This window comes from Elaeis guineensis, chromosome 11 (genome assembly GCF_000442705.2).
Source record: "Elaeis guineensis isolate ETL-2024a chromosome 11, EG11, whole genome shotgun sequence".
In the NCBI taxonomy this organism is placed as follows: domain Eukaryota; kingdom Viridiplantae; phylum Streptophyta; class Magnoliopsida; order Arecales; family Arecaceae; genus Elaeis; species Elaeis guineensis.
In genome coordinates this window covers 119,612,346-119,629,465 of record NC_026003.2, presented here as the reverse complement: position 1 = coordinate 119,629,465, position 17,120 = coordinate 119,612,346, and the positions used below count along the sequence as shown (strand labels likewise).

The 17,120-nt window shown below is 36.9% G+C and overlaps 1 protein-coding gene and 1 pseudogene across 1 annotated transcript; one reads left to right on the top strand and one right to left on the bottom strand.

Annotated features, from left to right (window-relative positions):
- On the bottom strand, positions 1-4,850 carry LOC105054304 (protein NRT1/ PTR FAMILY 8.3-like; annotated as a pseudogene).
- Positions 4,851-9,969: 5,119 nt separating this feature from the next.
- Positions 9,970-13,894, top strand: LOC105053798 (uncharacterized). Its single transcript, XM_010935090.4, has 5 exons — positions 9,970-10,127; positions 10,795-10,908; positions 12,842-12,921; positions 13,076-13,200; positions 13,560-13,894. The coding sequence occupies exons 1-5, from the start codon at positions 10,075-10,077 to the stop codon at positions 13,629-13,631; spliced, it is 444 nt and encodes a 147-aa protein (XP_010933392.1). The 5' UTR covers positions 9,970-10,074; the 3' UTR covers positions 13,632-13,894.
- Positions 13,895-17,120: the final 3,226 nt, after the last annotated feature.

Below are 17,120 nucleotides of genomic sequence, written 5' to 3'. Positions count from 1 at the left end.
TCAACATTAACATTATACCTTCATTCTTTGTATTTCACCTCTCAGTCCAACATATTCAGCCAATAGTAGATAATATGGTGAATCTATTTTTGACATTCACAAGATTGTTCTCTTTAGCATAAATCTCCAAGCACAAGCAAGATACACTATAAAATTAAAAACACAGTCCTGCCATCAACCAGAAGAAATAATCAAGATGCCCCTCATCCAAATTATATGGTATCCACCCTGGTCAACCTCTGGTGGTTGTCACCGCTGCAACCAATGTGGCTATGATTGAACTCAAAAAATTATCCAGTGAGATTGTGAGCAATGAAACAACAATAGACATGGCCTTCATAGTGTCAGGACTCTGATCATAGAATAACTCAAGCTGTCCACTGTAACAGAAGACCTTAGAGCCACCCATAACAACATACTGAGGAAGCTGCCACAATATGCTAATGGGCTTGGGGTTGTGTGTGCCCTTCAATCTCTTCATCTCCACAAGTTCAACAATTACCATGGCTAAGATTATTAGAAAGTAGCCAATTCCCATTCTTTGTAGCTGAGTGAGTCCATGCCCTCCACCTAAATAACTTTTTGCTATCTTAGCAATCAGCATGTCATAGACTAAGAGCCATAACATGAAACTCAGCACTTCACAAGCAAAGAAAGAAGCAGGAGGGATGGAGAAGCATCCAATCTTACTATTCATTGCCCTCCCTTGTTCAACAAATGTGGTGTACATTTGGGCATATGCAATCGAGTCGACAATGCTAGCCGCCCATATTGGAAATAAAGTTAGAAGCATCTTCAGCTCCTCCACTTGGGTGACCATACATAATCTCCAAGGATTGTAAACACTGCCTTCCTTGCAATCTAATCCAACTTAGTTACAGCTTTGTCTAAGAATCTGCAAGACATGGACAAAAAGATGTAGACATGGATAAAGAGATCTATAAGAGAACAAGCTAATAAGAATGAGAATACTAAAGTTACCTGAACTGCTTAGCATGTGCTAATTTCCTTGTTCCTTGGACATTGAAGTCATTGTCTTGCACATCATACAAGCAACTACTATCTGCAGGGTCTCTTAGGTTGGCCTTGTGCAAGCAAGCAACAAGCACTTGAAGAACTCTCTTTAATGGGCTGCCTCGGGGTTCTCTCATCCTACAAATAGGCAATCAAATTAGAAAGCATCCTGTAGCTAAAGCCATACAAAGAGAAGCAATGCCATAGCCAACTGCCCATCCCACATTCTCCTATATCCACACTATTAGTGTGCTAGAAGTAAGGGGACCAACATTTATGCAGAAGTAGAACCAATTGAAGAAAGAATCTTACTTTATTCTCTCCGCTGGGTTCTCATCATCAAACTGATCTACACCGAGGGGAAGCAGCGACGACTTAACTCCACCACTATTGAAGGCTATTAGATATAAGCCAGAGTAGAAGACAATCTTTTGAACTTGGATAGCTGAGGGTCATGAATTTCCCTCGCATGGAGGAGGCTTCAATGATTGAAGGGAGGCTGAGAGTGTGATAATTACCATCCCCTGTCACAAGAAAAACTTATACCAGTAAGAGGCAAGATAGTGTGATAATTCTTACTGACTTGATTACTAAGGAAAACTGCAGTCATTTCATGAAGTTTGCAGGGCAATGACAGTCTAGTAGAGTGTGTGGCTTCCATCAATTCGCACCAAAGACCAATTAAAAACCAAAGGTTAGCAGGAGATAATCAGACAAGGCCAAAAGGCTAATTTCTAAGCGACTGCAGAACAATAGTTCAGAGATTAACTAGCATTGAAGACTACAAATTAAAAAACATATGAGCATCCTAAGAAGCATGATGCCCATAGCATTCTAAGAGACTACAGCTGAATAGAATACTAGACTCCATTTAACGCTTAAAGGAAGACTAGAATTTAGTACAACATATTGTTTCATAATTAGTTCTAAATATTAACCAACCAAATACAAGAAGTTAATCTGTGGTGATAGATTAAGTCAATAAATAATTTGAAAAATAGAATGCCATAACGGACTGAACCATCCAATACACTCTGTACCCTATCATATCGATCTCATATCAGTACAGTGTCTCATACCATACCGACACTTGGTATGTCATCTTGTACTGTATGGAACTAAATACCAACACTGTAATATGTTGGTACCGGTATGAGATTCGGTACTAAGATGGTGAATCTTGCTGAAAATTACAGGCATGTATTACTTAGCTACTATTTTGCAGTACACTACATTACTGTAAAGAAAAACTTAGAGGTGAAAATAAGTCAAAATGCAAAAGACTTGCATAGAGATATATTAGAGAGGAGAAGACGATCATCCTGTGACATCCCTAATATGAATCAGCTGGAAGTGCTCCCAAGAATGGGGTAAAGTAGCTAGTTCCGGTCCAAGTAGTGATTCTAGTTGTAATCGAGGCATTGCTTTCGTGAAGGACACTGTTAAGATATATTGTCAAATTGGCTGTGATGCCATAGAAATCAAGGCTTTCTAGGTACTAAAATCTTGCATGTCAAAGAAAACCTGCTTCATTGATAAAGAGAATACCGAACTTACTGATTATGTTTAGTCTGGCTGATATTTATATAGCTCAGCAACAAGCCAGACACGGTATGTCTACAAGGATGGGTGCCTGCTCTTATTGATAACTGACACCAGCCTACATCTCCAAAGAGTTCATAATACTTTTGAACCCAAAACCTATAGACAACATGTGATCTGAAGAAAGGAGTGCCAAATGGCAGTCTGAAGTACCATCCACAAGTTCATAAAAATACATTCATCATATATTTTGAAGGGTTTTTTCTCTTAATTTTAATCTATTTTTCTATTTTTTTGAAGGAAAAGAAGGCAAAGTCAACTGATTTATTCAAAGGCAGAGAAAAGGTTGCATAAGAAAGAGGGAGAGAAGAATGGATTAGATGAGGTCTAATTCTCAAGCTTAAACAGCAAGGCTTATACCATAGTATTCTCACAGTTGGTCCTCCTCAACCAATATTCTTAAACATTAATTTCATGCATCTTTTCTTTCTTTCTTTTTCACTCTTGTTAGAATGCATATAAGCAAAGGATAGATTGGCAGCAACCAAGGTAACAAACAATCACCGATGCATTTTTAGCTTTTAACTTGCTTATTGCTACATTGATGTTCTTTATTCATGTCAAATGTCTCCCCCTTTTAGGAATTCGGACACTTCAGTTCCAATTTACATACTAAGTGCCATTACTAAGTCAATTTCTTGGTGATAAATTAATTTTATTTTCCTGTCCTAACTAATTACTAGATATTGGTGGCATAGTAAGTAGGGAGGTCAAGGGTACTTGAAATCTTAATATCAGGACTTTTGAAGAAAATCTTACATGGACTATAGTCCATATTATCTTGTCAAATGAAACAATTATGCTATGGAAATGCCAATTTTCGAAAACACCTTACCTAAAATAATTTCAGGCGCTTGCCAATTAAAGTCTTTCCGGCACGAAATGGATCTTCCTCGACCTTCAAATGTTATATCATCACTGAATTATTTGTTCAAAGGTTCCTGAGAAAGCAGCAAAGAACATCATAATTTTCATCTCTTTAAGACTTACCTTTTTGGATGGTAGTATCAGCCATTCTAGCATAGCATGGCCTATACGACCATGAGAGGACTAAGGCATTGTGTTTCCAATGGGGTGCAGGTTACTTGATTTCCATAAACAACACAAATGCTGCTCTCTAAGCTAGACTTGCTGCATCTGTACCTTGAATACTTAAACTAATTTCCATGTCCCTTCAGTTAAAGTGCATTTTTAAGTGAAGAGAAGGAAAAAGGCTAAACGAAGAATAGGCAATGCAGTTCAATACAATCTCACCGTACAAGTGTAGCAAATCAGCATAAATAGCAACAATGATGTGCTCCAAATGAGGGTGACTGGTGCTTCAACTATTTGACATACTAGTGGTGAAGTACATACCATTAAAGCCCACATATCAAGCCACTTTAACTTGAGACTTGGTTATATATGCGACCTCCAGAGTGACCTTAATGCACTTCCCCCTTTCAAAGTCACTTTAATATCTCACTGGAGACTTGGTCATATGTATTACCTCCAGCATGACCACAAAGAACTTCCCCCTTTCAAAGTCACTTTACCTCACTTGGAACTTGCTGAATTCAGAAGAAGGAACCATGATGGAGAAAATCTTTAGAGCCATGTCAAAATGAATAGTGGTTAAGTCATGATAATCTATCCACTTTCACCCTCGTTTGAGCAAAACAAAGGCTAGCTACTACTTTTTTGGACTTGAGAAATCTTTTCTTTTGTACGTTCCTCAAAAAACAAGCAAACAGGAGTGTTATCCACAGGTCCTCTTTGATTAATACTTAAGAGGGGGATGGGTTTACAGTTTGGCTCGGAAGATGGCACACCTATTATAAAAGTTGTCTCAGTCCCACATCGGATAGATTAAGAATTCTTACAGTACTTATTGGGCCAAAGTTTTGGACTTTTGGACTCATCCATCTTAAAGCTCAAGATTTTAGATAAGATCTTCTTCGAGATCTACATATGAGATGAGATTTTTAGATAGAATCTTGGCACTTGAAAACAAAATAGCTCAATATTCTACCAGTAATCGATTGTATTCTCCTATAAGGCTAGGAAAACATCATCTAGATTAAAATGTATTTCAGTCATTAGCATTAAACTTGGAAACCATTTGAAACATAGAATTTAGAGAACGACAATCTCAAGAGACTTTAGAGGACTTTCTTAACCTGATTTACCAATGGCGCCGTGACTTCTCTTCCTCCATCTGAGAAACTCTCATCCCCCATGTCCCTCCTCCTCCTCCTCCTGGAGATGGAATGTTTGGAAGTTTGAACTCTCTTTGGCTGCTACCTCTGCTTCGGAAGTGCACGTGCCACTCGTTGAGCCCGTCTACCTCCACGTGGCATGCTTTCGAGCTTTTGCCAGCAATAAAGTTTCTCTAAGTGGCAACGGGTTAGGTGAGTTGGTGCCGATGCCTCTTAAGGGCGACGATGGGACTATCCTCTAGCTCGTTTGGTTGCGGAGCAGTGGAGAGTAAAAGTGGCGATTCCTCCCGAACAGAGAAGATCTGTCATTTAGCTGGAGTTTCAAGGGAAGAGATAATAATAATAATAAAAGAATTATAAAAAAATATTTTTTATATTTATAAAAAATAAAAATTTAGAAAAAAAGAAGATGAATTTTGAAATTTTTTATTAGATGAAAATTGATGATATTTTTTTTTCAAAAAATATAAAAAGATTCATTAAGATTTTATAAAATATTAATAGGTGATCAAGATGAAATACTAAATAATGATAATATAATATTATATTCATATTATCTTAATATTTATATGAATATTACTATGGAGGTTATCTACCGTCCAATCCGACATCTTCTCTTTGGATTACAACTAAGCACTCGTTGATAGGACAATCTCATAGATCAATTGAATTTTATTGCTAAACTCTTCAAAGCATTTAATGTTCATAGCAAGTTTATTTTCTGGATCTTAGCTTGTATTTTGCAGCCTCAGCTTGCTCTTCTCATAAATAGATCTTTAACACAATAGTTTTTTTCTATATGTGAATTTCGACAAGGTTGTTCTCTTTCACCTCATCTATTTATTTTTTATTCTGAATTATTATCATCTTATATTCACAGTGCTATTCAATCTAAATTTCTTCGGGCATATCAACCAAAGCCTCAAGATCCTATAATTTCTCATATCTTCTTTGCTGATGATTGTCTTCTTGTGACGAGGGCCACAGTTCGGGATGCCATCACTTTGAAAGCCATTGTGGATACTTATTGCTCTATTTCTGACCAGACTATCAACTTGTCCAAATCTCATATACATTTTAGTTCTTCAGTTGCCACAAATATTAAACATCAGATTCTTCATCTTTTCAATGTTAGGGTTAAAAGTGGAGTTTGGAACTATTTAGGAGTTTCTATATTTGCTTTTTCTCTATCCCCAGCTACTTTGGCTACCTTACAAAAAATTTGGAGAACAAAATTGCTGCATGAAAGTGGAAACCCTTTCTTTTTGCATGCAAAACTACTCTCTTTCATTTAGTGCTTGCATCCATTTCTCTATATATTATGGCTTCCATCCATGTGCCTATTTCTATTTTAAACTATTGGGAAAAGGAATTCCGAGTATTCCTTTGGGGTCATGCATCGGACAAAAAAGATCTCCATCTCTTTTGGGACAAGATTTGTAAACTAAAAAAAGGTGGCGGCCTCGGCTTGCAACCCTTGCGGATCAGACAACTGGCCCTAATCGAAAAAATTGCTATAAATCTCATGCATCCTGTCTCTTTTTGGGCCCAACTTGTCTCCTCAAAGTATAATTTTTCAAACACTTGGTTGGGCTATCGTAGACCTCACAGATCTTCTGTTATCTGATCTAAAATTAGCACTATTGGAGCCCAGCTTCAATAAAATTTAATTTGGATGGTCCACCTCTGTAAATGTTTTTCATGACCCCTGGCTATCAAATGTGCTACTATCCAGATCCCCTACATTTGTGAACGCTGAAATTGATTTGGCTTTCTTTCAAGTAGCTGATTTCATTATCACTGATCGAAAATGGGATGCTCAGGCCCTTGAAGCTTGTTTTAATGCTGAGATGATAAGTGCCATTATGCAAATTCCAATTCTCCTGCATCCATGGCCTGATCAGCTCATTTGGTTTCATACAACATCTTCAAAAGTTTTAGTGTCCGATATTATTACTATTATTTCAGCACATAATTCTATTAATCACAGTACACAAAGCTTTCAATGGATTTGGAAACTTTCGGTTCAAATGCGGATGAAGTGTTTTCTTTGGAAACTTCTTTTGAATTGTTTACCTTGCAAACTTACTCTAAATCAAAGGGGTATCATTCCTGATAATATGCTTTATTGTGACCTGTATGCTGATATGGTGGAAGACTCTGAACATGTCATTATAACGTGCCCTTTTGCTAATCAATGCTGGACACAACTAGCCATGCTTTCTGAGCAACTTTCTACTCCTTTTTCTTTGCTGGCTTTGACTACTCATTTAGCAAATGTCAAGATAAAGATGAGGATCCAAGCGATGATGAGTCACATGGCTTGGCTTATATGGAAATGCAAAAATGAACGCATCTTTTGTCAGCTCATTACCCCTCCTACTCAACTGGTCAGGCAACTTCTTTCTTACTTTATGAGTATTAATGAAATTTTTGCTCCTACTTTTCAGCCAGAGTTCTGGAGCAATTTTCGTGTGCAATCCCAGCACACTTCTCATACCAACTCCTTAAATAGATTGCTCCCTCCCTCTGACAAACTTCTTTTAAATTTCGATGCTTCAGTGCAGTCGGATAAAATTGGAGTTGCTTTCATTATAAGAGACGTCAATGGTTGTCTCTTGCTTGCTAAAGGTAAATGCTTTCCCCATTACTCGATTATCCATGCCGAACTTCTTGCTGCTTGGATGGGCCTTAAAGCTGCTGTTGCTTATCACTCTGATAAAGAATTTTTACTTAAGGGGGATTCCTTAACTGTAATCCACTGGATTACTACCCCTTCTTCATGTGATCTTGCAAATCTTCCTATTTTCAAGGGTCTCATGGTTCTTAAAGATACACTCCCAGCATGCTATATTTCACATATTAAAAGGGACCAAAATCAAGCTGCTGACTGGCTGTCTAAATTTACTTTAAGTGGCGCCTTTTTCTTAGGGTTAGGAGATCCTACTTCTCCTCTCCTGTTACAAATTTTACAGAATGACAGTATTTATATGGAGCATGGCACTACATAGCATTACAGGATCTTCTTCCCTTGTTTGTTGCTATGGTTACATTTACATACAGTCTTTCAGGTATTTCTACTGTTCTACACAGACTTATGCTTTTAGTCGGGCCGTCTCCTTCTTGGCATGCTTCATGGCACGGTGGTCTGGGGTCAGCAGCAGACTTACAACTTTAACAACTACTCTATTCTCTGCTATGTTCCATAGGATACATGCCTTCTTTTAGATTTGGTTCGCATCAGGATCATTCAGACTGTATCAGCTCGGCAGCTCTCTAACCGCTATTTTGGTTCTTAGCATCTTTACTTCTATTTTGTTTATAAATTTTGTCAGCCCCCTTATGGTTCTATGTTACTTCATCTGGCCTGACTCCTTCTTGGCACGCCTCATAGTACTTTGCTCTGGGTTCAGCAGATGTCCTATTACTTTAGTGGCCATTGTGTTTTACGTTATGTTTTGGTTGATATATACCTTCTTCCAGATTTTATTTGCTTCAGTCTGCTTTATAACAATTACTTTCATGAACGCAAGGAATAGAGTGAAGATGATATCCTTCAATCCTTCTCATTTGGGGCATATTTTACCATATCAATGTTACTGTTTTCCAGGATCCTTCAGAATGTATGAGTTCAGAAGGCCTCTCAATGTCATTTTGGTTATTAGCATCCATACTTCCATTTTGTATTTAAACTTTGCCAGTTTGTTTATATTCCTATGCTACTCCATCTGTGTAAGCTGCTATCCTATTTTTATGATCTCATCTTTTGTATTTGCTCTACCAGCCAGTTTGCTTTTTTCTAGTCATGTACAAGGCCAGCTGAGCATTTTGTACATATTCCTGAACTCTTAATATAAGCCTTACCTTATCTTACTAAAAAAAAGAAGATCCAAAGAACCATGATGAAGCCACCGTTCGTCGTTGGCTTTCACTCGATCTCCATAGATATTTACCAACTTTGAGATCGGGACCCATTCGATGACAGGAAATGGTGCTCAATGGACTGGGCAGACATTAATATGCTCAAGATAGAGCCTTAGTTCTCCCCCAATTTGAGGCCATTGGTCTACTCAACCACACAAATGATTTCTAGAATCTCCCAGAAACTTGCAGAATGTGAGCACGACCTATGATTGCCGCCTACGATTAATAAAGCTGATTTGCAGGCACGATTCGTTACTGACACTCTCGACTAATGACCTTGACCTTTGGATGAGGGGGTGTATTTCTCATCCTAATGGTCTGTCATATCATAGCCCGGCAATCTAAGGAGTTAGGGGCCGAGTGATTGATCGAATTCCGATGTAATAATTTATTATACCGCCTCCATATAAAAAAAGATAATAAGGGAACCCTCTCAACTCTAGACAATATTAGGTGTGTTCTCACTTTCTCTTTTTTACACTCTTTTTTCTACTATTTTCAAGTTCTAATTGATTTAAGCATCGAAGAGTCCCTCACGAAAAAAGTTTCGGTGAGAGCGAATTTCTCTTATAGGTTCTATTTTTCGCATCTCAATCCTTGAACAATATCCAACCTCGATCACATTAGTATCCAACTGAAACCTTGCAGCAATAAATATAATATAATATAATATTTAGATTAATATTAATATTATAATATTTATATATTTTAATATTTATACTACTATAATATTTTTATTAATATTAATATAGTATTTATATTAATATATAATATTCATATTAATAAATATATTAAAATATTAAAATTATATTAATATAATATTATAATATATTAGTATTATATTAATTACAATAAATTATTATGATCTAATATTATATTATAATATATTAATATTATATCTAGTATTAATATAAATATATTATTATATTTATATAAAATTTAAGAGTAAAAAGATATGATCTCATATCTATTAAGGATATAATACATATTTTATATATTTTTTATAAAAAATAGATATCTAATTAAATATAAATTATTCTATAATAAATTATTTTTTTATAAATAAATAAATATATTAAAAATTTTATTTTAAAAAATAATTCCTTAGAAAGCAACTTCTTGCTAACTCTCTGCTGCAAAGAAAAATTCTGACGACTAAACGAGTCCCTCGACTCCGTGCCTGACCGCGGACTCCGCTCATGGGCTTGGTTGACCCTCTCACGCTGGCAGGTGCGATGCAGGTGAGATAAAGTAACGGTGGGAGGAATTAGTAGCAGCGTTTCCTTCCTCGGCGGTCGCGGCTGGTAGTGCGGAGGGCGGAGACGGACGTGGAGAGATGATACTGGCTGTGCTTTTCGCCAACACCGACGGCAACATCCTGATCGAGCGGTACGCTCCTCGACTCCCCCTGCAATTTCGTCTCCTCTAATTTTCTCTCTGTTTCCTCTCCATTTTGGTGAATCGACCTGTGCCCTAGGGCTTCGGACCATGCTTAGATTTCCTGATTTCGTTGCGATTTTTTCTCTAGCTCGTAAGCGGTGAATAGATGCAAATGAATTCTTGGTGGAATTTAATATGTGCAGTAGGTAATCAATCTAATTTGAAGCTAACGTCAATCCTCTCGTGATCTTTGGTTATTCACCTGTGTAGATTGGTTGAGAGTCCATCTGTAGAAGACTTAACTAGGGTTGTAGCCGAATTAAAGATATAAAGGTCAAAAATCACGCAATTGAGTACACATACTCGTATATCTGCTAATGGAATCAAAGAAATTATTTTATTGGCCTGATGAGACTTCCATAGATTTGGTTTCAAGCATCTTACTTCAAAACGGCTAGTCTGTGCTCCGAGTTTTTATTGCTGGGGTACACCTCGAAGTGGCATTCTTTCTAGAGCTTTGTTATTTTGTCGTGCAGGATTGCCCGACTAACCTTTCGGTTAGCAAAATGGTAGCTACAACTGAAAACATTATTATTATTATCATTATTTTCCATAGGCATCATCACATGACAGAGTTTGGAAGTACTAATAGCCTATTGATTTTACTGTATTGCAGCTTTCATGGAGTGCCCGCAGAGGAGCGACTGCACTGGCGGTCTTTCCTAGTGAAATTAGGTGCTGATAATCTTAAAGGAGCTAAAAATGAGGAGCTTTTTGTTGCTTCACACAAGTATGTAAAATTCTCCATCAAAAACTTTTGACATTTTGAGTCATGTAGTATACAGGTATTCTGAATAAATTCTTATATGGCTCTGTTGGATGTTTGAAGGGCAATTATTAACAATTCAGATTCTCTTGGAAATTTGAGATTGATTGTGGAAAGAAAACTTAAGAGTTCATTAGGTTGAAGTCCCATAGCTGTTGGCATTTTCATTGTTTAGTTTGTTACCTTAGCTCATTTTACCACTGCTTCATTTTCCAGTTGTTACATTTGCATGTGTTGCCTTGTCTGTAAAATCTCTTCTTCTGAATGAGGATCTAATACCTGATAAACATAGTGCATGTATGTGACTTTATCATGGTTTGTTTGAAATATCTGAGATTTTATTTTGTCGATTAAAAGAAAGAAAGAAAGAAATTATGTTGAAGATGGCTTTGAAGGCATTAAGCCGTATGCATTATCAATAACTTCCTAATATATCATACAGTCTTGTCATTAGATGCAGCAATTGTCTCAAATGCAAAACATATCGTGGGAGAGGCATTTTTACTTTCAATAAGCTAATTTGAAGTATACAAATGGGTTGACCTTCAAAGGCTGCCTTGGCATAGGTTTAAGTATTCATGTTAACATTGAAGAATATTTATGGAGGTTAGTTCTTTTGATTCTGGATGTGGAAGGTGGAAAGGGAATTGAAGTAGAATTTTAGCTTCTGATGTTCTGATTAGAAAATTTGGCCTGTCTTATCATTGATAGGCATGTCACATGTGTCAGCATTTCGATTTCCTCTGAACTTGAGGATTTCTAATGACCAACAAAAAACTAAGAACTACTTAGTTTAGACTCTGATGTTTTTTTGCTTTTTCAATTGTCTAGTGTTTATGTGAGCTTATCCTAGCATCATGGATCATTTTTAGGTGTTTTATGTGTATTTGTTGTCTTGTCCTTGAAGTATCTTGAGTATAGTGGATTTAACACCTCATATACAGCCAATGCATCATGGCCAGTCCATGTGGCTCTTTATGTTATATTTGAAAGATCTAGATTCTGTCTTGGTGATGGGAAAAAGTAGTCCCTTTTCTTACCAGGGATAAAATGCCAATCATATATGGTATGTACAGCTTCCTAATTTTTCACTTGAGTTTCTTTTCATGAAATGTGGTGATTTTCTTAGAGTGATAACATAACTTGAAATTTTTTATTTCTCTTAAAGCTACCATATAATGGGGTTGAATTGTCACGTTAATATTGAAGGATATCATGTTGCATGTCATTTGTTTGGGTATGTTGTATGTCGTTTGACTGGGTTTTCTATAGCTATCTAATTTGTCAGTTGGGTTTCTTTTCATGAATATGGTGATTGACTTAAAGTCATAACATAACTTGAAATATATTATTTCCTTTTTGGTAAACTATATTATTTCTTTAAAAGCTGCCTTATCACGGGGTTGACTTGTCACATTAATATTGAAGGATATCAGGTTATATGTCATTTGATTAATTATGTTTTGTGTTGTTTGATCGGGTATGTTGTATGTCATTTGATTGGGTTTCTCCTTCTTCTATCCTGCTTTTTTCCTCTCTCTCTGTGTGGGTGCGTGTTTGCAGGGTCGGGGGGTGGGGGGGTGGTCACTAGCTCAGGGATATTGGCTCATAACATGCTGTCTAAAAACTGAAACTGGTGGACTCTTCTGCCGGGCAGGATTAAAACTCTTAATTTGTTAATTATTTCTGCATCTTCCAAATAGATAGTATTTTCGGATAGTGGCACGTTATTTCCTTAATTTAGAAGTTTTGCTTTCCATCCTTGATGCTTTATAACATATCTGACACTCTTGGCAGGTACATGGCTGCTAGTTTATAGGATTTACTGAAGTGCATAACAGAGTCTCCTTAATTTTGAACATTTTCCCACCGTAGTTTTATCTTTTTCCACTTTCAGGTCTGTGTATATTGTCTACACCGTGCTTGGAAATGTCTGCATTTATGTCGTGGGCAAGGATGAGTATGATGAGCTTGCTTGTGAGTGTTCAGACTTTGGTTGCTTTATGAAATGCAATCAACCTCTATGGAGTTGACTTTTGTTTTTTGTTTTTCTTTTTTTTTTAAAAAAAAGAGAAACCTCTGCAGTGTGAACTCATGTTTATGTTCTTCCTTGTGTTTGGTTGTGTTCAAGTGGCAGAAGTGATCTTTGTAATCACATCAACAATGAAGGACGTTTGCGGAAAACTCCCAACTGAGCGCCTGTTCCTCGACAAATATGGAAAGATATGCCTGTGTCTTGATGAAATTGTCTGGACGGTATGGCAACTATCAATCATGTTATCTTTCAAATGGCTGATCTAACATTTTTGATTCCAAGATGCCAATAGCCAGAACTTTGCTTTCAAGCATGTAGCTGACCTTTTATGCCATGTTCATTTCAGCTGTCTAACAAACATCTGGCAAAATCCTCTTAAATTTGGCTTAATCGAAAATTGAAACTCCTTAATTAATGAAACAAATTAGTCTTTATTGATCACCAAGTTTTCTACTCGTTCTTTAGGCAGAAATGTGCATCTTTGGAAAAGAAAAACATGATTCTTATTTCAAGTGCCTTTCAGCTTTTACTTGCACGATTGTTCTAACATTTCAGCTCTATTTTGTTTGGTGTTGTGAAGGGCATGCTGGAGAACTCGGACAAGGATAGGGTCCGAAAGGTGATAAGGCTAAAGCCTCCAACTGAGGCATGACGTGGAGATTGTTTTGGGTCTGTATCTGTTATTGGTCACCCGTTATTGTTCTCTATCCATTTCTCCCATGCTGGCTTGATGTTCCACTGTTCCTACGTCGGCCGTTTCTTAGGTTCAACTTATTGTTCTCATATGTAACAGTTGTGAATGGGTTTTACGAAATGTTTGCTCTACTGTGTCAACATTACCTTACTGATATCCAACAGTCGACAAGGAGAATTGTTATGGTGAAATTTCAGAGATTTCTTGATTACTTTCTTTTATGGCAGAAAGTGTGCTTTCTCTCACTTGGTATTGGAAGTAAATAACATGCTAAATGATGTCGTCTCACCAACAGCTCGGTTCTGCAGGAAGTTGTGAAGCTGGAGCTTCCTTCCAGGTATCATCAAGATCTATTTTTATTTGGATGAAGATTGATTATGGTAAGTTTGGTAAGGGTGGTATGGAGTTTCATGATTGAGTCTAAATTAAATACCATTAAAGTAGTATTATTAGAAAGTAGCTATCATGTCGCACTATGTGCACTTGTGGAGGAGAAGATATTGTGCATTTCAAGTTCTGAAGAGTTCTTGGTAATATTTGGTGAGGCCAGATCAAGGATCACATACATGGTAATGACCTGATGGCTCCCCGGACACTTCATCTTCCATTCTGATGTTGCCTGAAAATGCCTTCCCGTTTAACATGACCATCGCTTGTGGCCTGATGTTTTGTAGCTGGCAGCTTCCATGATTGCAATGCAGTATCACCCATCTTCGCATGGATGGGAGAAGGGAGAAGCAGCAGTGCAAGATGCCGAGGAGGTTTGTGTTGTTTAAGAATGGGGAGGTGGATGCATGGATTGATGATGGCTACCTTGGGTGGTCAGGTGGTGGTGGATGGGGTGGAGAGGGATATGCGAGTGGAGTGGTATGCTTTGAGAAGGCCGTGGTGATGAGCAGAGCTTTGGGTGGGATGGAAGGGAAGAAGAGGCATGGACTATCTGAGATGCTGAGATGCAAGGCTTGGAAGTTCTGTGGGGTGGACACGAGGGAAAGGGTGGTTATAAGGAGGGAAGAAAAAAAGGGGTGGTAGGGTACTATTCTACCACCAGACCATTCGTGCGTGTGCCCACTCTGTTGGCAAATAAGAAATAACATGATCCATTGCTTGAACTTCCTCATATAAGCTGCAGTTTTTCATTTAAAAAAATTGCCTTTTGATCAATGTGCTCACATCCATTGATGCCGCCTAATTGAGAAGGATGTTGTTCAAGACTAAAGAAACTAGTATCATGGAGATGTTCCCTGTTTGATGGCTCAAAGGGGCAATCTGTGATGGTTTGCAAGCTGGTTTGAAATACTTGGAGGGATCGAAATGATTTAAAATATTAGAAGCTACTTAAGCAACGACTGTAACTGCTTTCCCAAAAGGATCAACAAGCAGGTTATACACGTCGCAGAAAGGAAAAGCTATCCGAGTTCTCCAACGTTGTTAGACAATGCATGTCCGTTTAATCGTAAATAAACAATCATAAATCATGTATAGTAAATTGAGTTGCGATATAATATACTTTTTGCATTTTATATAAATAAAATCATCGATCAAAAATTATCAAAATATATCACTTTAGTATCGGGTCCTTATCAAAATATGTCATTTTAGTAGCGGGTTGAGCATGGATTAGATTCGGTCGGATTGAGCGAAAATTTTTATTCGATCGAATATAATCGGATTGAAAAAAATTCTACTCGCTACTAGCCGTTTATCATATATAAACTATTTGAAACCAAAGTGAATGGCTTGCAGCGAGTTCGGATGGATGGTATCGATTTGAATTTCAATGTTGATCCAATGTTGATTTTAAATCTAATATTGATCTATTTAAATTTATTTATTTTTTTATCCATTTAATACAAAAAAAAATCTAAATTTTTAGAATGTAGTCTAAATGAAATATTGAAGTCTAAAAATGCTATCCAAAATAAAACTGAGTTTGTGAAATACTACATCGATTGTGTTTGGTTTCATACGGATTAAAAATATAGAAATCGAATCCGACCGTAAATAACTAATTTTTTATAAATTTCAATCCGATTTCACCTAATTTATGTTTTTCAACTAACCAAAACCAATGTTTATTGGATTGGATTGGATGGCTTTCTTCGGGTTTCGGTTATTTGCTCAGCCCTAGATCCCATACTGGTGTCACTTTATTATTGTATCGATATATCTAATATATAGGCCGGTTCAATGTATCAAATATTGATATACCCTTCATATTGTATATTGGTACTGTCACGCCCCAAATCCAGCACCTGAGTTGGGCATGTGACACGGCCACACAAACCCTAGAGCAGCGCCCTGAGGATCATGTAAGGCCTAAATAATTTAACATTTCAAAATTTTAAAATAACCAAGTAAATACCAAATCAATCAACCGAGTCACAACTTCAAATCAAATGTAAACTTGTTCAATACAATTATTCAAATGTTCATTGGTATCAGAGAATTTAAGCTAACTGAATTACTAAAGGCTTCAGTTCTTATTTGCTCTCGTCCAAACCATCCAAACTAAGCATCCTGTGAGTCTGAAAAAAAATAAGAAAGAAATATGAGCTTCTCCAGCTCAGTAAGAATCACTACACATGTACATCAAGCCAGTAGATAAAAGTAATATTTCTGAAATCAATACAATTTGTGAAAACTCATATGTATATAATAACTGAAATATTGTCATAAATATACATTTAATAATATGGATCATTATATATCATCAAGTGAAGTCTTCATTCATTGTTGAATTACATATTATATGTTGCATCTTTTCATATTTTCGGTTTGTCAATCTTTTATCTCTTTTTGGCTTTGGACTAACTCAGACCATATCTCAATCTCTTTCCAATCCAATTTTTCTTTCATATAAGCCTTTCAAGGCTGTCCCAGGATGAGCTCCTGGCCGGTTGTCCTACGTACGAAAGTCCGTGAGAGGCTGTCCCAGGCATAAGCTCTTGGCGGACTGTCCCAGACATGAGCTCCTGACCGGCTGATCCACCTGTAAGCCAGTTGGGGCTATCCCAGACATAAGCTTCTGACGGACTGTCCCAGGCATGAGCTCCTGACCGGCTGATCCATATATCGAGACTAGTCCAAACCGTATCTTTTTCATTTAATTCTTGATTTTATCGAATTATTTCAAATTACAGAATGATGAAATTGATAAGTCATATCCATAAGACTCATACCATCAATCATAAAAATCTTTTCATAACATACTCATATTTAAAAAGATTCATATAAGCCATATATCAATATCTCAAGCATAGAAAACTCATCGATTATAAATTTAGTATTGCAAATTCAACATATAGACTAACAAATAAATAACATATATACAGTGATGATCATGTACAGGATTCTTACCTCGATCAATGAGAAATCAAATTCACAGCCTTATAGTCTGAAAATCAAAACCCTACTCGTTGTCTCCCTGATCGTTGGACTGTTCTC

What these genes read in the sequence shown, in the direction of transcription:
- LOC105053798 (XM_010935090.4), top strand. Translation starts at nt 10,075, where the DNA reads ATGATACTGGCTGTGCTTTTCGCCAACACCGACGGCAACATCCTGATC. An exon ending in TGAGTATGATGAGCTTGCTT is followed by an intron (nt 12,922 to 13,075) that starts GTGAGTGTTCAG and finishes GTTGTGTTCAAG; the next exon opens with TGGCAGAAGTGATCTTTGTA. An exon ending in TTGATGAAATTGTCTGGACG is followed by an intron (nt 13,201 to 13,559) that starts GTATGGCAACTA and finishes GGTGTTGTGAAG; the next exon opens with GGCATGCTGGAGAACTCGGA.